The 24,644-nt window shown below is 47.4% G+C and overlaps 1 protein-coding gene across 1 annotated transcript in view; it reads right to left on the reverse strand.

Moving 5' to 3' along the window:
- LOC138265281 (solute carrier family 12 member 9-like) overlaps window positions 1–24,440 on the reverse strand; it is a 452,520-nt gene extending 428,080 nt beyond the window's left edge. The window contains exon 1 of the mRNA XM_069212880.1: window positions 24,075–24,440. Within this exon, the coding sequence (XP_069068981.1) occupies window positions 24,075–24,255 (181 nt within the window). The 5' untranslated portion in view covers window positions 24,256–24,440. The remainder of the gene's footprint in view (window positions 1–24,074) is intronic.
- Between the last annotated feature and the right edge of the window lie 204 nt (window positions 24,441–24,644).

Consider the following 24,644-nt stretch of genomic DNA (forward strand, 5'->3'; position numbering starts at 1 on the left):
ACTCATGGCCTCAAAACGGAGCTGCGAATGAACAACGGACCACCATTCCAAGGGAAGGAAATTGCGTACTACCTGGCGTCCATGGGAATCCGCCACAAGAAGATAACACCCTGTTAGCCCCAAGAGAACGGCGAAGTGGAGAGATTCATGCGGACTCTCAACAAAGTGGTCCGAATTGCAACTACCTCTCATCAACCCCTGGTGTTTGCTATCTACTTATTCCTCCGGAACTATTGACTGCCCCCCATGCCACAACGAAGTGTTCTCCAGCTCACCTCTCCGTGTGGTGTGAGATTCCCTTCCCCACCATTCCAGCTGGACACCAGACTCTATTGACAATGACCAGACATTAGAGCGGCGGAGGATCACAAATGATCAAGCCAGTCGTCATCGTAGGGCCAAGACGTCTGATCTCCAGGTCGGTGATCAAGTGCTGGTGAAAGACAGGAATTCTGGCAGCAAGTTCAGATTGCCATTTGACCATCAACCATGGACCGTAGTGCGACGCCAAGGCACCCTAGCAGTAGCTTGCCGAGGCGCAGAAGAGCTCACTCACAACATCTTGGAGTTCAAGAGGTTCTATCCTTCGGCCGAGGTATCGGAGTCTACTGACACAGGTGAGCCTTCTGTAGGCCTTCCATCCAGTGCGTTCCTGGATGGTGATTTCCATGACAGACTGGAAGACGGGGCTAGCTGAGCTGATGTCCCAACGGCCTCTTGCTAAGCAGTGGAGCCTGAGGCACTTCAACCCCAGCCAGACAGGTCGGACCGCACCAAATACAGTCTGAGGTGATATCCTCCGCCATCGATCAAACTCTTAGACTTTGTGTCATGAGACCACCCTGCGTCCATTCATCTGGTTGCTATCCCATGTTGGAGCTAGAAAAGAACTGTTCTGATTGGTTGTCGTTTTGTGTTTTTGGGAGGAATGTAATGTTGCGCACAGTTACGTAACTGAAGCGCCGGCATTACCATTAGTGGAGAAGGCGGAGGGATGATTTTACCCTTGGCCCTAGGACCCCTTCACCCTGGGCAATTTGGTGTAAGCCCAGTGTGTGACGGGGAAAGCAAATAAAGGAGGGTGGCACGAGTAAGGTGGGGCTAATTATCAGAGAGACGGAGTGTATGGGAAGCCTTACTCGTATCCTCCGAACAGTAATACCTGGGCCTGTGTTTCCATTATTAAGCGCGGCACGCGCTGCGTAAAAGAACGTAGCGCCGCACACTCTACAGGCCTGGACAGAGTTTTTGTTACGTGGGCATTAATTACCTTGTGTAGTTTCAGTAATTTCACGTTATATTTGTCATGTGAAACTACAGCGAGTATACTATTGTGCCATCTCACATAATTACATGTAGATGAATGGTAGCAATATGAATAAACATAATAGAAGCTATTACCGATCGCCGTACTTGTATTTTCGGAGCTTTTTGTTAGCTCCAAATGTGTCCTTGTATTCATAATTGACCCAAGGACATATTTTGCATTAAAATATAGCACCAAACACTGGTTTACAAGCGTTTTCATAATAATTCGTAATTTAGCACACAATTTTCTAAATTTCATGTATTTACGCAAAAGCAAATTAGACGAATTTCGCACACACCAAGAATCCAGTGGGTGAATTGTTTGCACAGAAAATTCCAAGAGACCTTTTCTACTTGAACCAGTCTCTCGTCTCACTAGACTTTTATGTGAAGGACACCCTTGCTTAAAAAAGTTATGTGAAATACCCACAAACCTTAAAGAGAAATTTGCCCTGATATTGCAAACTTTTTATGGAATTTCATGGAATTGTAATAAACAAAACATCAAATTTGCATACCTCTAATTCAGACCACCCCCACACAAGAGCCATGCAGAATCATCAGCAAAATCCAGTACATTGATAATATCAAACAATTTCTCACCAGTTGGGAACTTTATTACTGTCCTCGTGAAACAATATTTGGCGACCTGTCCCACGGTGCACTCTTTCTAGGTTGCTTATAGAAAGAGAAATCCAGAAGCATCATATGGGGGAGTGTAAGAGTGCACTGGAAGAAGACCAATCATATGTGCTTCTCTTCACTTACGCTCTAACATACACATGCACGCATAAGCGTAGCATCAATGTACAGTATTTATAGTACCACGTGGAACCACCCTCACGACACCAGATTGTTTCATCATTGTACGGACTGTATAAATACATGCACACACTCCTCCCACCACGCGTTCATGTTTCAGCTCGCAACAAGATGGACACCGGGTAGTGCTACAAGGCCACACAAGGGCAAGCAGCGCACAATACACGCGACAAGTAACAGTAACCAATCTAGGAGGAGAACACTGCCCACTGAAGGTCTGTTTCTCCAGTTTTGAGATTCATGCCCCTTACATAAGATGCTCATAAGGTGCAAAGGAAGCAGCACCACACCCTTCTTGATGGCAGTGATAGTTTGGATGATAAAGGATTTTTTCACTAATAATAGTTTGCTTTAATATAATGCTTAAGTAAACACAGTATCTAAGCATTTTACCAGTTGTCTTAATATTACCAAATTTATTGGTAGTTAGTGTTTCAATATCAGAAGGATCAAAGGATGAGTTGGTTTTGCAAGGATTCAAACTCATACCCTGCAGTCCTACCTGTTGAAGATCTCTTGGTCCATCATTACTTCTGTTGGCTGGTACAGATGTGTGTATTCCTTGTGACATATACATTGTATCCTGTATGCACAGCACTTTGAGAGTCATTTCAGGGAACATTTGCGCTACATATACCAATACATAAACCTGCAGGTCACGTATCTCATCAGCCAGCACTTTGGGCTTAACTTGATGAGAATTATTTGTCTATGTTAGGTATATAAATTTAACTTTTTCATTCTGCAATCCCCTCTCAACCAACCAGTATTACAATTGCCACCCGATTATGCTGGCATTTCAGTTTTCTAGGTAGCCAGCATCTCAAACACTGGGCGCTATATATCAAAATATACATTTTAGGCATGGGAAAAATCTACTTTGCGTAATTCTGTGCCATGCACAATAACCATTTACTGCAAAATGTACAATTCACAAGGGACCACCAGAACAACTGTTCATGGTTTTTTTTAATGTTTTTTTTTTAAATGTGTCCACACATTAACTTTTGGCATGAGGACATGGTGCATTTTTTTAAAAATGCGCCCTCACAGTTTTTGGTGTGAGGACACTTTCTAAAATTCAAAATTACAAATTAGCATTTCACGTAATTGCCCATCATTTTTGGGTAAATTTCCCAAAATAATGTTCAATTACGGGGAAAAAAATTACGTGAATTTTACACACATCCAATAATTTAAGACCAGCAAACACTTTCTGAACTGGAAATGCTCGACTGTGAGACACACTTACAAAACTAACTTGGTGGGGAGAGAGGGTAGAGAACTGGGGAGGCTTCAGCCTCTCACTAATTTTAGGAAATTATAAGTTCTAGGTGTGCTACAGCCAGCTAACTAAACGCATATGGTTTTGGCATGGACTCAACTCATTAGACAGGATAGGTCCATATTTTCTAACAAAATGAATGGAGCCTGTCTGTGAATCTCAGGCACTGCACACAATGCCCCCATAAAGGCCACACTACATACCCACAGCCTTCCCGAGCATGCGCACTGAAAGGGCTCCAGGGTAAACTGACTACGATGAAAGCACTTTGTGGCCCATTCTTGAGTTTGAAGCACTATATAAATCAGGCTTCTCCAACGAGTAGATCGTGAGCTACTGGTAATCAGGCTTCTCCAACGATTAGCTCATGAGCTATTGGTAATCAGGCTTCTCCAACGAGTAGGTCAGGAGCTACTGGTAGGTCTCCACCTACCTGTTAGCAGCTCTCATGTGTGTAGCCCAGTCTACTAAATTATAAGCTTTTGTTTTATTGAATGAATGTATGTATACCAAAATTGAAGTGTGTATTTGAGATGAAAATGTGTGCATTTTCAGAACGTATGAGCTGGTGTTTTGGAGAGACTTTTTACTGATAACTTGGAGCCAAGGGCATTGCAGCTATGGCTGTTATGCAATACCCATGTAGAGGCATTCCACATTGATAAGATATTTTTAACATTACTGCTTGAAGCTGTGCCTCGTGTACGGAGGTGAACACTGCTGATAATATTGCATATGGTGGGCACTGATCTAATCTTCTCTGATGTGGCTAGTATTAAGACTCTAAAAAGAATAGTAGCTCCGGTGACTTTCACCAAGTGTGAGTAGCTCTTACTATACAAAAGGTTGGAGATCAATGATATAAATTATGCAATACAATGGAACGAGGCCTGAGCTCAACTCGCAGAGTTCAGCTGTGAGGGATTCCGCTGAGTTAGAAAAGAAACTCTGCAAGAGTTCAGCAACCAGGCAGAATTGGGCAGGTTGCCTTTGATTTTTAGCACCAGAAGTTTCTTCAGCGCTGTAACACCAGCATGAACGCCACCACACATCACGCTGGTTCTTTCTGCCAGTTGAGCAGATTTTCTACTCGAGCAGCAGCTTTCCCAACGCAAAAGGCAGTGACCTGCCGTGACCGTCCATGTTGAGAAATCTCGCCGGGAAGGGTTACAGCACCTGAAAATTTCACTAGGGGGCACTAGAGGGCACAAATTCTCACTCGCACTCATGAACTTAACATTAGTGAACCTTGCGTGAGAAAAAATTCCATCACAAGGCGATTGGCAGAGTTTTGCCAGAACTCCGCACTCCAAGCGGAGTGCAGAGAGGGAAAAACTCTGCAAACTCCACCAGCAGAGAGGAATTTTCCGCCCATCCCTAAATAGAACACCTCCCATTCTTCAGAGCCATATTCTAGTTCTAACCCGGGGTCTCGCACACAATAAAGGTGTCAGGTCCAAGACATGGTCTTACGTGGCAAATTGTTTCTGGACCATAAACACTTTGCCTGAACACAAGTGCAAATTGACGTTGTGTGTTACCAAAAACAGCCAATGGAAAATGCTCCAGTGCGGATATCTGCAGATTCCAGCAGAGTGTAACACCAGCTCTCTCCAAGCTACCCGCTGGCCGAGACCTTCTCAGTGGTGCTCATATTGTGCAAGGATACAGCAAGAGCTCACTCACAAGGTTCAAAGAGTTTCACTTATCACTAAGCAAAGACTATAGCAGCACACATACAAAAAAGACCTACATTTAGAAACAGTGTGAAGGAGATTTTTATTTGAAAAAATAGGCAATCTAGGACAATATAATCTACACAGTTACAGGTAAACACAGAAGTATGAGCATTTATTGTATAAAAAGCAGACTCACTGTGAGCCAAAAAGGGGAAATATAGCCCAGTGGAGCAAGACACAGAATAATAAACAAATTTGTGGTTGGCTGTGAAGTTCTTATAAAATGTCACACCACAAATGGTGTTCTACTTCCGCCTTCTCCCACTCATTCGCGGTGGTCACTCAGTGCATTTAATTGCAAATAAAATATCCCTGTGGACCTGGAGTTATGATCCTTATGTCATCTCAGTGCCATGTACCCTTTACTCCTGGGCCTGTACCCCCTTATCGCTCTCTTGAAGGGGTGATTGGTTGGTTCAGTATTGGTTGGGTTCAGACCAGCATCTCCCAAGAGTTGGCTACACAAGGGATCAAAGCACTACAACCATTTAGAGGTTTCAATATTTAACATTTCCACCACGCCTCTTATGTTTTCTTACACAATAACTCAGAGAGCCGCAGAGGAAGAACTCACAGTCGTAGCAAAGATATGCAATGGAGCCTGCCGAGCAGTGCAAGAATCGCCATGAAGTTGTTCCTTCACAGTCGTTCAATTACACATTCAAACATGGCGGTTCATGAACGTATTCCGAAGTACATAATCCAAATCCACACAAATTCACAGTAAAAAAATATTCCAAATGATATTGTTTGGTAAATACAAAGAATAATCCCCATGACAAAGACATCAGATGCTCCAAGTAAGAGAAACAGTGCAGTGGATGGTGAAGATGCGGGGGAAAAGAAGAAAAACTGAAAGTGCAAGTTTTCTGACTGTGACAAGTTCTAACATCAGCAAGTAGCTCGTTAATTTGTTTGCTCACCCCACCACAAACATTGTATCAAGTCCAAGGCGTAATGTCATTGACGTTTCAACCCCTCTGCTACTTAAGAGGGGGTTTTCATCAGGACAATGTGGATGTACCCTGAGAACAAAAATCACAGAGGGTAGAGGTCACTACATCATTTGTAATTCTCAAGGTGTGGCCTAAGATTACAAATATGCCTTACGTTCGTCCAAGTGGAATGACTGAGAAATAAAAAAATAAAAAATAAAAATTCAATTTGAATTATTGTGGCATTGCATGAAAAGCACCCAGTTACGTGCATTAACCAAGATCTAAGCCGATACATGAACTCTTACTGAGAGGATTAAAAAATGTTTTAAAAAAGAAAGCAACACCTTTCAGCTTCTGAAAGGCAGTAATAAAAAGACACAAATCACATACTGAAAAAGACCAATATATGGATAGTTCATAATACACACCAGGAGGCTCAAACTCTTATCACTCAATCTACCAATGGACTGCCAAGTCTCTTGGCTCTTTAATAATATGAGACAAAAGGCCTATAGTAGAATTCATACTGAAAACATTAGTTCATGTAGACCAAATACCCTCAGGAGGCCGGGAAATAAACTTAATAACACTCGCACTGGAATAAAATAGTCCTAGCTAGCTGCCACATGCGCATGCACACTGTAACTTAGTAGACTAAAGGAGCCACAAAAAATAATTCAATTCTACTTTAATCTTTTTAATGTTAAATATAATTTGAAATAAAATCAGAACACTGGCCAAAAATTCAGAAAAATATACTACCAAAAGAAGAAGAAAAGACTTTGGGCCTGATTTACATGTTGACAGATGGAATACCACGTCACAAGCGTGACGAATTTCCCGCCCCCCCGTATTATGATACCCATTGGACATAATGGGATTGTAAAACGGCGGACGGCATATCCGTCACATTTGTGACAGAGTATTCCCCTCTGCCAACGTCTAAATCAGGCCTTTAGTGGCAATTGTACCACAATCACATAGGAAAATACGGACACAGGGCTTGAGGTTGGGATGTGTGGATGTGTTATTTCTATGCCTCGATTCTAGCCACAAGGCATCAGAGCCCGTTACAGGGTCATAGACAAAGATACAGTCAATAAGCGACTGGTGGGGACTCTTACCACATCATGACGTAGTGTTCTTTAAAGAGGTCTTTCCTAAACTGGAGCCAGATCTGATTTGCAACTGCCCATATAGTCCCTGGCACTGCTTGGGTCTTGATCTATTAAATGCCACAGCACCCCCATCCAATTTGCATTATCAGAATTATGCACAACAGGAAAGATTATCGTGTATATGGACCTGGAAGCTCGTAATCCCTGTATACAAATCTGTCTCTAATATTCATTGTGTATTACTCTCCAGTTGTGACATCATCTGTGAAATTCTGTATGTTATTTATTTATTTTATGTCTTTTATGGTCTTTTTGTACCGAATAAAGTAAATTAAAGAAAAGAAAGAAAAGACATCATCAGTCACCTGAAAAAAATTAAAATTGTTACTTTGTGACGTCACAATGCCCTGCCAGAGCGAGCGAGAAGTGTGAGAAGCAGCTCCCTTAGGTGAACATCCACATAAATATTTAGAGAGAACATAACCTCTTGAGTGTCCCTTCCTATTAATTTATCTAAGACTGGATGTAAATGTTCATTTATTGCTCTGAGTTTACTGGTGAAAAGAGTGAATCTTTCTGAGGGTTGCCACACATTGGAAACCTCACAGTCCGCTTTCACGCTGAACAAAATCAAAAGGCTTCAAATTGTTTTGCAACACATTACGGGACAGTGTTGCAATATTTCTATGTACACTACAGATGTTAAATTTGTGATATGCATCTGCAACATGTAGAATCTGTTCATGAAAAAGGGCAAAAGCAAACACTTCAACAGGGGACAGAGCAGAAAGTGACAAAGAAACCATGTATTAGAAGGAATAAAATGCTCCCTACGGTCTGTTAAAAATATATTACAGTAACCTTGGAGCTCCAAGATCTGACGAAAGAACTGGACCATTTGCCTTACATGTACACTTTGTGGCAGAACGCTTTCCTAACCTGAGGTTAAATACACCTTCATGGGTGGGTGAGTGTGGGGAATGTCACACTTTGTGCACAAGTGCCAAGGTCCCAGACTCTGTCTCATGCTACATAATTAATATTCACCAAGTCTCTGCAGCCTGATGTTCTGTCCAAGAATGGTAGACATCAGGCAGCAGGGATTTGTTTTGGTTGTGCCTCACTAGGGAGCTATTCTCCATTAACGCAGAACTTCCTACATCTCAGAGGTCCACGGCGGAGTTTTGGGACCAGGGAAAAGAAATGAGGCAACCATGTAGAGCTCCTGGTCTTGCATGGCAGAAGGAATGTTCCAGCTGCGGAACAGGTCAGGCTCTATGAAGAGGTCTTTGCCACATCTCTGGTTAGCATATCTTGTGATCTGTTTGACTGCATGCAGTCTCCAGCTCCTAGGGTTGAAACTTCACACAGCCCTAAATGCAATATCCTTATAACATATGGATATTTTACCCTTATGTGATATCAGAAAAAAACAGCAGATAAAGGGAAGAATGTGGGTGCTCTGGAGTAGAAAGATTGTGCTAAAAAAAACTTCCAATACTAAGGATGTTCTTGGAGGGGAAGGCCCTGGAACCAACTTTTCAATGTATTAGATTACCACACGAACTGAGCTGCAGATCTGCTAAGAGAAACTGAAACAAGATTGCGGACATGGTCGGACTGGGAACCCAAAGCAGCCCGGGCAATTTTGTCAGACCAGCCCCCCCGCACGGAGGCTGGAACCGAGGGTGAGTGCATTTTGCAGGATTGTTACTTCTGTTACTGGGGGCAGATACTGCAGCACCACTGCAACACCACCTCCCAGTTACAAAACAGGCACCCACCCCTCCACCCTCCTGGGGAAACGCCTGAGGCCCGATACAGCCAGTTTGGCCAAGATTGGCAAGACCTTCGCCTTCATGACTTGGGCCTCCTGTTCCTTTCAGGAACCTCACTCAAAGAATCTACCACTCCCTTGAATGATTTATTAGTGACTCCCGGTTCTGAAATCATAAGGATGGATCAAGAGGCCCATCCTGGAGGAGGTCTTGCAGTTACCCCCAAAGCTTCCCTGCTCTGAAATGCTTCAATGCTCAAAACTAATGTCAATCAGACATGATATGCTGCATACAAACACCTAAGAGAGCCCAGCAGACAGAACACCTCCATAACATCCAGTGGGGCCCGAATTGCCCACATTGGCGGCTTCCGCATTGTTCAAAGTATTATCTGTAGGGGTGGGCGGTGAGCTCCACTCTGTTGGCGAAGCTAATGGAGTTTTTGGCGCTCTACGCTCCACTTGGAGCGCAGAATTAGACCAAAAACTTGCTAGCTCTTCCATCAGAGCGGAGCTCAGTATGTGCTCACTGCAGCCTAGTTATGGACCACACAGCACAAGCGTAGACAGCCTAAGCTTGCGCTGTGTGGCCCATAACTGGGCTGCAGTGCGCACTCGGCCCAACATCATGGAACAGCTTGCTGGCACCAGCCAAGCAGCTCTGGATCCAGGGCTCCCTCCAACCTCCAGCAGCCCGGGGTCAAGCCAGGGGGAAGAGGAAGGCCGAGAGTCAGACAGCTGGCATGGAGTATCCAGGCAAGTTCTCGTTTTTCCTCTTATGTGCACACTGGTGCACATGTGGCCTGAAACCTCAGCTTTTGCTGCCACGGCCCAGGCTCCCTCTTGTGCACCGGCCTGCTTGTGCACCGGCCTGCCCTGTGTGCAGTGTATACGGGGCAGGCCGGTGCACAAGAGGCCTGAAACGGCAGCTTTCACTGCCTACGGCCCTACTTAATGCTTCTGAGAATGGGTGCATTCAGGACAGGGCGCCGCTCACAGAACTCCACCTCCACTGAATTCAACAGAGTTTTAAATCAGCTCTGTGAGCTCCACCCAGGCCTAATTATCTGCAAGTACACCATATAGAAACCAACCAATTAATTGACCCTGAAACTTAAATTTGGTCGAGCCATAACATGAACATTTTTCACACATAACACACATCACGGATGCATCATGTAGTAGGCTACCGCATTGCTACCCACTGTACTAGCGCTATGAGACACCATCCCAACTCATCAAAGGGCATTCGAGGGAACCGTTCAAATTCATAGTCACAGTTTTCAATTTTAAACCAATACCCAGATCCACTCACTAACGTGCACAATATAATATTAAACCACTATTGAGACCCACCTAAAACATAAAGCTCATGTTAGACAGAACATCAAAGACACACATCACAAAAAATGCATGAGAGAGAATATACAACCAACACACTTCAATATAGCCCAGACATGCTGGGTAGCCATTGTATTAGTGCTCAGACTATCTTCAACAGAAGAGCTATGAGCACAGCAGGATGATGGCAAGCAACAATGCTGGATTAGGCTGGAGGTTTGAAGGGAGAAAGCAACAATGTGGATGGGATGGGAGGGGACAAGCAACAGTGAGGGACAGGACGGGCAAAGGCAAGCACTAACACGTGATGGGGTGGGTGAGGCAAGCAATGGCACGGGGCTGGACAGGTGGGGGCAAGAAAGGCAATGAAGAAGGGTGGGAACGAGGCAAGCAACAACGTGATGGGGTGGGTGGAGGCAAGTAATGGGACGGGCCTGGACAGGTGCCGGCAAGCAAGGCAATGAAGAAGGGTGGGACGTGGCAAGCAACAACATGGAGAGGGCGGGAGGGTGGCAGGTGGCAAGCACCAACGTGATGGGGGGGTGGAGGCAAGCAACAGAACGGGGATGGTGAGGTGGGGGCAAGCAAGGCAATGAAGAAGAGTGGGATGAGGCAAGCAACAACGTGATGGGTGGGTGGAGTCAAGCAACGGGATGGGGCTGGAAAGGTGCCGGCAACTAGGGCAATAAAGAAGGGTGGGACGAGGCAAGCAACAACATGGAGAGAGCGGAAGGGTGGGAGGTGGCAAGCAACAACATGTGTTGTGGTGGGTAAAGGCAAGCAACAGGACGGGGCTGGACAGGTGGGGGCAAGCAAGGCAATGAAGAAGGTTAGGAAGAGGCAAGCAACAACGTGATGGGGCGGGTGGAGGCAAGCAACGGGACGGGGCTGAACATGTGCCAGCAACTAGGGCAATGAAGAAGGGTGGGACGAGGCACGCAACAACATGGAGAGGGCAGAAGGGTGGGAGGTGGCAAGCAACAACATGTGATGGGGTGGGTAAAGGCAAGCAACGGGACGGGGCTGGACAGGTGGGGGCAAGCAAGGCAATGAAGAAGGGTGGGACGAGGCAAGCAACTACGTGATTGGATGGGTGGAGGCAAGCAACGGTATGGGGCTGGACAGGTGCCGGCAACTAGGGCAATGAAGAAGGGTGGGACGAGGCAAGCAACAACATGGAGAGGGTGGAAGGGTAGGAGGTGGCAGGCAACAACATGGAGAGGGCGGAAGGGTGGGAGGTGGCAAGCACCAACATGTGATGGGATGGGTGGAGGCAAGCAACGGGACGGGGCTGGACAGGTGCAGGCAAGCAAGACAATGAAGAAGTGTGGGACGAGGCAAGCAACAACGTGATGGGGTGGGTGGAGGCAAGCAACGGGAAGGGGCTGGACAGGTGCCGGCAACTAGGGCAATGAAGAAGGGTGGGACGAGGCAAGCAACAACATGGAGTGGGTGGAAGGGTAGGAGGTGGCAAGCAACAACATGGAGAGGGCGGAAGGGTGGGAGGTGGCAAGCACCAACATGTGATGGGATGGGTGGAGGCAAGCAACGGGACGGGGCTGGACAGGTGCCGGCAAGCAAGACAATGAAGAAGTGTGGGACGAGGCAAGCAACAACGTGATGGGGTGGGTGGAGGCAAGCAAAGGGACGGGGCTGGACAGGTGGAGGCAAGCAAGGCAATAAAGAAGGGTGGGACGAGGCAAGCAACAACGTGATGGGGTGGATGGAGGCAAGCAACAGGACGTGGCTGGACAGGTGCAGGCAAGCAAGGCAATGAAGAAGGGTGGGATGAGGTAAGCGACAACATGGAGAGGGCACAAGGGTGGGAGGTGGCAAGCACCAACATGGAGAGGGCGGAAGGGTGGGAGGTGGCAAGCAACGGGACGGGGCTGGACAGGTGGAGGCAAGCAAGGCAATAAAGAAGGGTGGGACGAGGCAAGCAACAACGTGATGGGGTGGATGGAGGCAAGCAACAGGACGGGGCTGGACAGGTGGAGGCAAGCAAGACAATGAAGAAGTGTGGGACGAGGCAAGCAACAACGTGATGGGGTGGGTGGAGGCAAGCAACGGGACGGGGCTGGACAGGTGCAGTCAAGCAAGGCAATGAATTAGGGTGGGAGGTGGCAAGTACCAACATGGAGAGGGTGGAATAGTGGGAGGTGGCAAGCATCAAAATGTGATGGGGTGGGTGGAAGCAAGCAATGGGACAGGCTGGACAAGTGGGGTCAAGCAAGGCAATGAAGAAGGGTGCGACGAGGGAAGCAACAACGTGATGGGGTGGGTTGAGGCAAGCAGCGGGATGGGGCTGGACTGGTGCAGGCAACTAAGGCAATGAAGAAGGGTGGGACGAGGCAAGCAACAACATGGAGAGGGCGGAATGGTGGGCGGTGGCAAGCAACAACATGGAGAGGGCGGAAGGGTGGGAGGTGGCAAGCAACGGGACGGGCTGGACAGGTGGAGGCAAGCAAGGCAATAAAGAAGGGTGGGACGAGGCAAGCAACAACGTGATGGGGTGGATGGAGGCAAGCAACAGGACGTGGCTGGACAGGTGCAGGCAAGCAAGGCAATGAAGAAGGGTGGGATGAGGTAAGCGACAACATGGAGAGGGCAGAAGGGTGGGATGTGGCAAGCACCAACATGTGATGGGGTGGGTGGAGGCAAGCAACAGGACGGGGCTGGGCAGGTGGAGGCAAGCAAGGCAATGAAGAAGGGTGGGACGAGGCAAGCAACAATGTGATGGGGTGGATGGAGGCAAGCAACGGGACGGGGCTGGACAGGTGCAGGCAAGCAAGGCAATGAAGAAGGGTGGGACGAGGTAAGCAACAACATGGAGAGGGCGGAAGGGTGGGAGGTGGCAAGCAACAACATGGAGAGGGCGGAAGGGTGGGAGGTGGCAAGCACCAACATTGAGAGAGTGAGAGTGCACAAGCAACAACACAGAGAGGTGGGGGGAGAGATGGGCAGCCAACAACACAAAGAGAGGCAGGAGGCTCTGAGGGAGAAGCAACAACACAGAGAGGGACAGCAGGGGGTTTGGGGGTACAAGGCACATGCGCGAGGATGCCTGTAAACACATGCACTCATATAGGGAGGAGCTCCAGCAGGGAGAGCAGTGGAAAGACACGCGTACTGGGGCCACGCTCCAGGGTAGGAACAAACACAAGAAGAGGATGTGAAGCTGGTCCGTTCTGACTACAGGGAAGCAAGGAAACGAGACTGACATTGAAGCCAAACCATGGTAGCCAATGGCCAAACCCTACGCCCATTCTAAGCCAACAAAATGTCAGCGCCGTCTCAGGTGAGGCCTAAAAAGCTGAACTCCATACCGCATACATATCACATATCGTCACAAGCCAACTATCACTGATTTGTGATAGCAATCTCAGAACAGGGTGAAATGCGCACACAGGCACCCTAGTGCTGTGAGGCAACCCTAATGCAGACTGTGCGCTATGCGGATATAAAAACTAAAAGATGCACGTCATAAGAAAAGACACCAGTTATTTGACTGACACGTGGGGTGGAACAGTACATGGACTTTTGAGACCATTCAGGGCCTTTCTTTAGATGCAACAGTCTGAAACAGGAGAAAAATCCTAGAAAAGTCATCCATCATATGATCAATAAATCAGGTTTACTTTTTGGAAGCATCCAGGTGACAAAGGTCGGCCTTCAACAGAAGACATTTATGGGACACAATAATCTTTACTGTCGCACACAGAGAAGGCTCGGTTCCTCCGCTGATGCTGCCGTGGGGAGCGGATGATAACAAAGGGCCCCAGGCACCATCCAAGTCCTGTGTTCACCTATAGGAAGGCCACGAGCCATAGCTTTAATATATTGAACACGCGGGGGTTTCTTGGTGCGTGGGTCGGTGGCGAACACAGTGACTTCTACAGTGACTGTCAATCAGGGAGTGAGTAATTCCTCTTAAAAATATGAAATAAAACTTAATGCAACTGCAATGCCATTCAGAGAATGCAAAAAAAGTACATTCATAATGTATTTTAAAATAGCAGACTAATGTTTATAAAATCCTTCTCCAGCACTAGGAGTCATTTAATGTGAAAAACGAAAACACGAAATGAGGTTATTTAGCTAACAACTAACCTACCACCATCCCAGGGCTGGTCTAAGGCCAACATATTAGGGAAAATGTGAAAGTGATCAGTGGGTGCCCGATCTGAATGGTCACAAGTGAAACTTCTGCTGATGCCAAATGTGAAGTTATTGATTCAGTCATGATCAGTGAGTGGACTGACAGAGAAGGGATCATTTGGCAAATGAAGCCATAACATGGACTTTCTTAAAGGCTTGTCATACTCTCAGTAAAGTTTCTTTCACTGAATTATATTAATATTAAGACAGCCTAATCAGTAAGCAAACGGGCTTGGCACCCATTTAGCACCTGGCATTACTAGTTACACACGGTTTTGCAAGCACAGGAGTGGACCAGTTCCACTGTCACTTGATGCGGTTTTAAAATGGATGCAAGTGCCCTTGGTTCCATATTAATATTAAAAACAAACATCAAACACACATTTCAACATAATTATTGAAAAAAGATCGATCCCACCTGATCTATGGATTTCAAGTAACCACGTGTTCATTACACAAGGGGCCAAGCTGTTCATTTCCATATATGAAAAAAGGATAATACTTGGTACACAATGGAATTAGAGGCGATGGAGCTGAATCAACACATTTTGACACCTTTCCCAATTATTATCAATACTGATTTCAAATATTACTATTTGCGAAGACCGTCTTACAAAGCAGGCCCTGGTAAGCTCAGTTACCATACTACCGCCAACATAAGGGCAACAACATAGGTTGGGTTTAAGCTTTACACCTACTCCAGTTATGCAGAGTATAAAACTAAGGGCCAGATGTAGCAAGTTATGCTTTTGCAATTCTTAAATTGCGAGTCGGTGCAACTCGCAATTTCCAAGTCGCAAAAGCATATGCAGAATGGTATCTCAGACACCTTCTGCGAATCGCTATGGGGTCGCAAACACCCACCTCATTAATATTAATGAGGTGGGTTGCAGTTTGCGACCCCCATAGCGAGTCCTTGCACTCACAGGGATGGTGGCCTGCTGAAGACAGCAGACCTCCATGTCTGTGACCGCTTTTAAATAAAGCAGTTTTTTTTTTGTTATTTTGCAGACCGTTTTCCTTAAAAGGAAAACGAGTTGCAAAATAAAAAAAATAGCGAAACCATTTGGTTTCGTTTTTTCAGTGTAGGCAGTGGTCCATTGGACCTGCTCTGAAAAAACATTCTGGGCAACATTCACAAAGGGGAAGTGGTCCCATAGGGACCTCTTCCCTTTAGCGAATGGGTTACCACCAGTGTGACACTTGTGGAAACTGTGAATTGCTTTGCGACCGCATTCGCAGTCACAAAGCAATTTAGCCTAGCGATGCGAGTCGCAAATAGGAAGGGAACACCCCTTCCTATTTGCGAGTCGCATTCACAATTTGTGAGTCGGTACTGACTCGCAAATTGTGAATGTGCATTGCAGAAGGCATTTTTCATGGCGCAAACTGCGATTTTCGCAGTTTGCACCATGCAAAATGCTTTCTACATCTGGCCCTAAACCCCTCACCAAACGCATCCAGGGTGAAGATCTTATGGACCAAACTGTCAGATACAAGACACAAATTATGATGGGTGCAAAAATCAGACTCACTTCCTGTTTGTCTTAGTGGAAATTGTTTGGACTTCCTGTTTTCTTCCGGGTGAGAATCCGCGATTCACACTGCGATGACTTCCAGACTTGACTATGACAATTTACTATACTTGGACCTTTCCGAACATCCCATCCAGTGGCTCCAGATTGTCCACAATGGGGCCCATCCGCTCATCCTGAATGTACCTAGGCATCACTCTATCTTCTCTTGTTTGCAAGGATCTTCATTGGCTCCAGATTCATAAAAGAGTGGTCTTGCAGGCGATTGTCTTAACACATGGAGAGCTCATAAAAGGGTGCCCCACTTGTGTACAGATGTTGACACACGAGTGTTCTCCAGGAAGAGCCTTGTGGTCTACCTGTACCTAGTTGATAACCTCTCCTAGAGTTTGTCACCACAGAATCGTTGAGCGTTCTTTCATCTTACAGAATGCCAAACACTGGAACACGCCTCCTATTGATCTGCATTGAGCTCCTTCCTCCTTCTTTTGTAAGAAATTGAAATCTTGGCTTTTCGATCAAGACCAGCTCTCACAGACAACTGAACTGTATATTGTATCAATGTCCGGGTCAACCTAATTTGAGCGTCTTTTACACTTTACAAATTGCATATTAGTATATCATACATCCAATGTTCATGAACTTCAAACTAAACACATCAACAAACTGAGAGGGAGAAAAGCCCATGGTCTGGCTGTCTCAAATGACATATCCACCACGTGGAATTAGGAGCTTTATACATGGTTTTGGATTTGAACTGTTCACAAACATCAAACTAAAGTCTTTTCCCAAGTGGACACAAGTCTCACACCTAGCACATGCAGTCCATAATTTAGGTTACGTTTCATGTGCAATCATACTTAATTCATTGTCTGTAGACTTCAACCAGAACACATCAACAACCCAAACTTTAACAGTCTAACCAACTTCGATTAAAATCCATTACAATAATATACATCAGCTTCGTAAAGGATATACCCATCATTTTGATGTTCGCAGACACAATATACCGGAAAGATGCTCAATTTGTGAACACCTGTCATTTAAGTCATAAAAATAACAAGCATTTGAAAAGTCAATAGGTCTTGCCTAGGTGAGAGCTACTGGCTTTGGCAATGTCTTCTAGCAATGTTGTACAGCAGCATGGGTAAAAGTTATACACTGATTGGGTATCGTAGATGCATTTCCATCAGATGATTGCTGCAGAGGGTTCCACTACAAATCTCCCGGTGTCGTGTCCTAGGAGAGCTGGACCTACCTCAGAGAGTAGGACCCGCTGGTCATTCTGCTAAAATCAATGCTCTCTGTGTCTCCATTTCCTGATCGATTTATAGCCAAACTAATCTGAACTCTGTCTAGCTTTGTGCTTCCATTTCCTTCCCTCCATCCGTCCTCTGTGTTTTGCTGCTCCCTTTACCTAATTTTCGCTCTTTCCATTCTCCTTTCTTCCATCTGCCCTTCGTCCCCCTGCACTTTCTACTCTTTCTGTCACCGTTTCCCTCTATTCCTTTTGAGGTCGAGCATGCTGCAGATACAGGAAGAATATCAATGGAAGTGCTTTACTTATATGCAAGTCCACTGGAATTATGTGGCAGAGAGGACCGAATTATGCGGCAGGGTTGACAAATTTATGTGGCAAGAAAAGTCCAGTTATGCATTTACAACACCAATAGCTCTGACTCAAGCAAATGCAAGACCCTTTTGCATTGCAAATGCTTGTTTTAAGGTTAAGTTAATTAACTTGGTGATAAATAATTAAGGGTTCTGCTGTCACTTGTGAACTTCACTGCTTCTGAGGGTGTGTGCTGTAGGCACAAATGACACATCAACAACCTTAACTTTCATTTAAGTTTACATATTTTTACCAGAAAAGATAGGAAGTTGTAGTTCTTTACGCAGATGAGAAATATCATTAAAACTAGGCAGTGGGTGTCATTTTAATTACTTAATTGTCAGAATAATTTTGATAATTATGTGTTACTCTTTGTTGCAGAATTACTGATAATAATCTGATTATGCCCGTTTGTGTAATTAAGAAAAATGTAGGGGATAAAAACCTACCACAAGTAAACATTTAGCCAGAATGAGAGGCTGCTCACGTTGCTGTTTATGCTCTGTTGCATTTAGCACTATTGCCATAGTGCAAAATGCATCCTGGCATCCATTTTGGACACCAAGGTGCATTCTGCACTGAGAAATTAGTGCTACATAGCGGGAGTAAATTGGGGAAAAATCCTACACCCAGCTGCTAGCACTCGCCATTCATGTTCTGTAGTTTAGTTCATTGAGTGCAAAACGCATCCTCACTTTGGACATGGAGGAGAATTTTTGTTCCAAGAAAATAGCCCAAAATTGTAGAATTAGGCTTCTCACATAATTTTTCTCAATATTGTGGAATTTCTAGGTAATTTTGCGTGATTACGCCACATGGAATTACACGAGTTACTCCTCGTCTAACTAAAACAAACCATAAAAATACAATATACTAAACCAGCAAAAAATATCTTGAAAACTTCAGTCAAAGCGTTTTAAATTAAGAAGCATAAAAGCATTGAACTTTGCTAGTTATGGTGAGCGCACAACCATAACTCCCCCATACATTGCTCATGATGTCATACCTGATGTCAGATGACATCTCAAGTGTGATCACTTGTGACATAACACATCACACTGCCGTTTAATTTATTGCATCAATGTCTGCTGAGCTTGTTCATACTGTGACACCCAACATCTTCATGGCTCAATCTTTAGCCACAGCCACCAGGCTCTGGGCACTGTGAATGGCCATCATGAACTGGGGCTGGAGTAGGGTATGGTCAGAAGGCACCCCATAAACCCCTGTGCTGCCTCCTGACCAAGAGAGAGCTACTGGACAATGCTAGGCAACTGTTAATATCTTTATTTACAAGAAAATCTGAGTGGAAAGCCTTCTGTTACTCTTCATTGTAGCTGTCCACTAAGAACAGAAAACATAACTAAAGAAAACATGAATGTTCCCTCAAAAGATGAGATAAAGGGAGAATAAGGTTGTTGGAAATATCCCTTTCTGCAGGGTCATCCCCAGTCTTTTTGCCTCCTTCCTCCTATTTTTTTCTGACCTGTTTTTGTTGGCTTTAGGACTCTGGACACCTTACCACTGCTAACCAGTGTTAAAGTGCATATGCTCTCTGTGTAAAGTGTACTGTTGATTGGTTTACCCATGATTGGCATATTTGATTTACTGGTAAGTACCTAGTAAAGTGTACTAGAGGTGCCCAGGGCCTCGAAATCAAATGCTACTAGTGAGCCTGCAGCCCTGGTTGTGCCACCCACATTAGTAGCCCTGTAAACATGGTTCAGACCTGCCACTGCAGAGTCTGTGTGTGCAGTTTTAAACTGCAAATTTGAGTTGCTAAGTGTACCCAATTGCCAGGCCTAAACCTTCCCTTCTACTGCACGGCAGGCACCCTTAAGGTAGGCCCTAGGTAGCCCCAGGGGCTGGGTGCAGTGTATGTTTAAGATAGAACATATGCTAGTGTGTTTTATATGTCCTAACAATAAAATAGTGCCAAATTCGGTTTTCACTGTGCAAGGCCTAGCTTTCTCATAAGTTAACATGGGGGCTGCCTTTAAATATCCTTAGAGTGCAGATTCCCTTTGAGAGCGGAAAAAAATGTGGAGCTTAGAGTCTCTGAACTCACAATTTAAAAATACATCTTTTGATGAAGTTGTTTTTTAAATTGTCTGTTTAAAAATGCCACTTTTAGAAAGTAGCCATTTTCTTGCTTATACCATTCTGTGACTCTGCCTATTTGTGGACTGTCTGTCCGGGTCACTTTGACAGTTTTGCACCTCTCTAGACAGTGACACAAAAGGGGGCGGGGGTGTCGCCTGCATATCCTGATGAGCTATCTAAGCTAGACGAGACGGGGGAGTGGTCATTCACACCTGAAAGGGCTGTGCCTGCCATCACACAATGCAGTCTCCGACCCCCTGGTGTGCGTCTGGGGCCTGGCCAAGGAAGGATCTTGCAAACACTTGAGACTTTGCTTTGAAGGTTGCCAACTTCAAAGGCAGAACTGGGTATATGAAGAAGACCCAAAATCCCAGACTTTTAGAATCTTTCTGGAACCAAGAGGAACCTCTGCCCAGGAGAAGAGCTGAAGAACTGAAGGAGGAGTACTGTCCCTTTGCTGTGTTGCTTTGCTGGACTGGCCTGCAGTTGCTGCTTCTGCCCGAAAAGAGTGCAAAGGGTGAACTTTGCTGTGTGTCCTGCTTGAGAAAATTCTCCAAGGGCTTGGAGTAGAGCTTGCCTCCTGTTGGAAGTCTCAGGGACACTAAAGACTTCAGTTTCCACGATCTGCAGCACTGGGAACTGTGTGTTTTGTGCTGTTCAAGAGGAGAACCACTGCGATGATGCCGTTGGCCTGCACCGTGACCTGCCGACGCCGCACGAAGTTGCATTGCCCTGCTTCGCACCGCGACCCTGGTCTCACCGACGCCGTCATCGGACGACTTCACCAAGCTGCAGCTCGCACGTGACCTGTGGGCCCCGCACACCGGCATCGCCTGCTCACACCACAGCCTGGGCATGCCCGACAACGCCACTCGTGCTGACACCGTCGCCGCTGCCTGCACCGTGGCCTGTGGACACCGCTCGCGAGGTACACGAAACACCATCCCGTCTCACACCGCAGCTCCGGTCCACAGACGCCAGCATCATTAACTCCTGTGTCGTCACCAGGCATCCTGCCTGTACCGTGGCCTCTGGACACCGCTTGTGAGGGTCACGAAGTACAGTCCCGCCCGGCACTGCTAGCCTAGGCCTACCGAAGACAGCGCTTCAGCAGCGACTACGCCACTGCCTGCACCATGACCTGTGGACACCACACGTCACACCGTCCCGATTCACACCACAGGCCTGCTCTCACAGATGCCGCTGGATGCTGTCATCATGCCACTGCCTGCACCGTGACCTGTGGACACTGCACGTAGTGTCGTCCCGCCGACATTCACGCCGGCGCACCTGACTTCATCAGCCTGGAGTTCGATCCGCAACGCATGTGACCTCAAGGGCCTGATGACTCATGCACCGACTACGGAACCGATACTGCGACGTCTGCGATGCCGCTCTCCGGAGCTCACAGCGAGGATCACGATGCCCTGCAAATCCAAGGTACTGTTTGCGGGTCTTCCCGACACCGTACCTGGCCCGCAACACCGCGGCCAGCCTGAACTGTTGGTTTTGCTGATCACAACGCCGTGATAGCCCCAGGTGGAGCCATCGACTTCAAGGAACTGTATTTTTGAGTAAATCTTGCAGAATTCATATTTTTACGGTATGTTGGATTTTTATTGTATTTGGTCTTGTTTTATATAGATAAATAATGGCTATTTTTCTAAAAATGGTGTGGTGTCCGTTTGTAATGTTTTCACTTATTATTGTGTGTTATGTGCGAATGCTTTATACATTGCTGCGGAGAGAAGCCTGACTGCTCATGCCAAGCTACCAAGGGGGTGAGCAGGGGTTATCTGAGCGGGTATCTCCCTTATCCTGACTAGAGTGAGAGTCCCTACTTGGACAGGGTACAAACCGACTGCCAACTAGAAACCCCATTTCTAACAAAGGTTATGATCCAAAATCTAAAACCCAAAACATAGTTATTAAGGGTTAGCTGCAAAACTGACTCTCAGATGCGCTGCTTGTGACTCTTCAGATGAAATCACAGATACTTCTCAGGTTTATACAGGGTTACAAGTGGTTTTACATTAGCAACATTTTTTCTAGTTTTAAAAAGTATTTTCACTGCCTAGCTGAACCTTTCTCCACCAATGATCCTCACAGATGTGTCTCTGCCCTCTGCCTGCCATAGCTCTTTCCTCCTCTCAACCATAGCTACTTCCTCCTCTCAGTCATAGCTCCTTCCTCCTCTCAGCCATAGCTCCTTCCATAGCTCCTTCCTCCTCTCAGCCAAGGCTCCTTCCATAGCTCCTTTCTCCTCTCAGCCAAGGCTCCTTCCTCCTCTCAGCCATAGCTCACTTCCTCCTCTCAGCCATAGCTCACTTCCTCCTCTCAGCCATAGCTCACTTCCTCCTCTCAGCCATAGCTCACTTCCTCCTCTCAGCCGTAGCTCCTTCCTCCTCTCAGCCGTAGCTCCTTCCTCCTCTCAGCCGTAGCTCCTTTCTCCTCTCAGCCGTAGCTCCTTTCTCCTCTCAGCCGTAGCTCCTTTCTCCTCTCAGTCGTAGCTCCTTTCTCCTCTCAGCCGTAGCTCCATCCTCCTCTCAGCCATAGCTCCTTCCTCCTCTCAGACATAGCTCCTTCCTCTTCTCAGCTATAGCTCCTTCCATAGCTCCTTCCTCCTCCTTTGGGATATAGTTATTCTCTCCTTCTCAATGGTAGGCTTTCTCTCCTCTCAGTGACAGCACTCCACGCCTCCTCGTCACCAATATCTCTCCCTCCTTTGTGTACAGTTCTGATAGCCTGCTAAGTAGTAAACTTCTTCCCTCCTGCCCTGCGGTTGTTCTGCCCCCCTGTTAAGTGATACTTGGCTTTCTTCTTCTCCATGAAAGCTCAACCTGCCACCCCAGGAGTGATCGCCCGCCCCCCCCGACAAACAGCTCTACTCTCCTTGTAGCATGCCTCTGTCCTCCTCGTAATAGGACGCGTCTGTCCTATTAGGTGACAGTTCAGCTCTCGCCTCAGTGACAGGCCTGCCCTCCTCAGTGAAGGTTCAGTTCTCACCTCCTCACTGGAAGTTCCGACACCCCCAAACCCGGGTGACAGCTATGCTCAGTTCCTAAGTTATTGAACTTTACTCTTTTATGAAGTTGTCTAATTATTCCCTCACCTCGGTGATACTTCTGCCCTCCTCAGTGACAGTTCTGTCACAATCTCACTGTAAGTTCAGGCCTACCCACCCCCTCTTAAGTTGTTGAGCTCCCCCACCCCACAGGTAGCACGGTTCTCTTCCTCAGGGACAGGCCTCCTCTCCACCTAATTGATATAAATCTACCCCCCTGCATCAGCGACAGATGACCCCCCCCCCCCCCCCCCCCCGTCTTAAGTGTGCGCTCCGCTCAGTAACAACTGTTCCTCCCTCCTCAAAGACACACCCGTTATCCTCTCAGTGACGGCTATGCCCTCCCTCCCCAGTGATGGTTCTGACCCCTCCTCCCCCTCACCCCCCTGGGCTTCTAGCCCACCTCTTTAATAACTATCGTTTCCGCTCGGTGACAGGTGTCCCTCCCTCCTCAGTGACACTCCAGGTTTCCTGTCAGGGGTGGCTATGGTCTCCCTCCTCAGTGAGAGCTCTGACCTCCCTCCTTAGTGATGGCTTTGCACCCCCAACTCCACTGACACTCCCGTTATCCTCTCAGTGGTGGCTCTGGTCTTCCTCCCCAGTGATGGCTCTGTCCCTACTCCCCCCCCCCCCCCCACCCCCTGACACTTCAGTTATCCTCTCAGTGGTGCCTCTGCCCTTCCTCTCCAGTGATGGCCCTACCCTCCCTCCCCAGTAATGGCTCTGGACTCCCGCCTCAGTGAGAGCTCTGCCCTCCCTCCCCAACCTCACTGACACTTCAGGTATCATCTCATTAATGGCTCTACCCTCCCTCCCCAGTGAGAGCTTTGCCCTCCCTCCCCAGCCCCACTGACACTTCAGGTATCATCTCATTAATGGCGCAACGCTCCCTCCCCAGTGAGAGCTTTGCCCTCCCTCCCCAGTTTCAGGTATCATCTCATTAATGGCTCAACCCTCCCTCCCCAGTGAGAGCTTTGCCCTCCCTCCCCAGCCCCACTGACACTTCAGGTATCATCGAATTGATGGCTGTGGTCTCCCTCCCCAACCCCACTGACACTTCAGGTATCATCTCAGTGATGGCTCTGCTCCCCCCCCCCCCGGCTGACACTTCAGTTATCCTCTCAATGGTGCCTCTGCCCTTCCTCCCCAGTGATGGCTCTGGTCTCCCCCCCAACCCCACTGACACCTCAGTCATCCTCTCAGTGCTGCCTCTGGTCTCCTCCCCAGTGGGGGCTCTGCTCCTCCCCAGCCCCACCTGCACACCCAGCACTCACCGATTCTGAGGAAGAGGACGACGCTGAACATGGAGAGCAGGGTGGGCACCACCACCCCGAAGAAGGTGGACAGCTTCTTCCTGCGCCCTCCCTTGGACTTGGAGGGGTCCCCACCCGCCGCCTCCACCTCGGTGGACATGCTGACCAGGCGGTAGGTGAGGAGGGGGCTGCGCTCCGACATGTTGCCTGCTGTGGGGGCCGGAGGGATGAGTGGAGTGAGTGGGGTCCGCTGAGGGTGCTGCCCGGTCCGAGGAGCTCCCAGGTGGTCCTGGTACCTGACCTTCCCCGCTCCCGGCGTAGGGAGCCCTGGCGAGCGGACTCACTCTCCTGTCACTTCCCTGAGGGCAGGGTGGAGGGGAGGGAGAGCAGGGGGCTGGGCGAGGCCGAAGTGAGAGTGGGAGGGACAGAGTCAAAGAAGGCGGGGCAAATGCGATAGTGGGCGGGGCAGAGAAAGAGAGATGGGGGATCCAGATGTGAGACAAGAAACAAACAGGAGGGCGGGGGGTGAGGGAACACCTCTGGGAGAGGGCAGAGCGGGGACTGGAGAGAATTAGAGGGCGAAGAAGAAAG

This window comes from Pleurodeles waltl, chromosome 11 (genome assembly GCF_031143425.1).
Source record: "Pleurodeles waltl isolate 20211129_DDA chromosome 11, aPleWal1.hap1.20221129, whole genome shotgun sequence".
NCBI lineage: Eukaryota > Metazoa > Chordata > Amphibia > Caudata > Salamandridae > Pleurodeles > Pleurodeles waltl.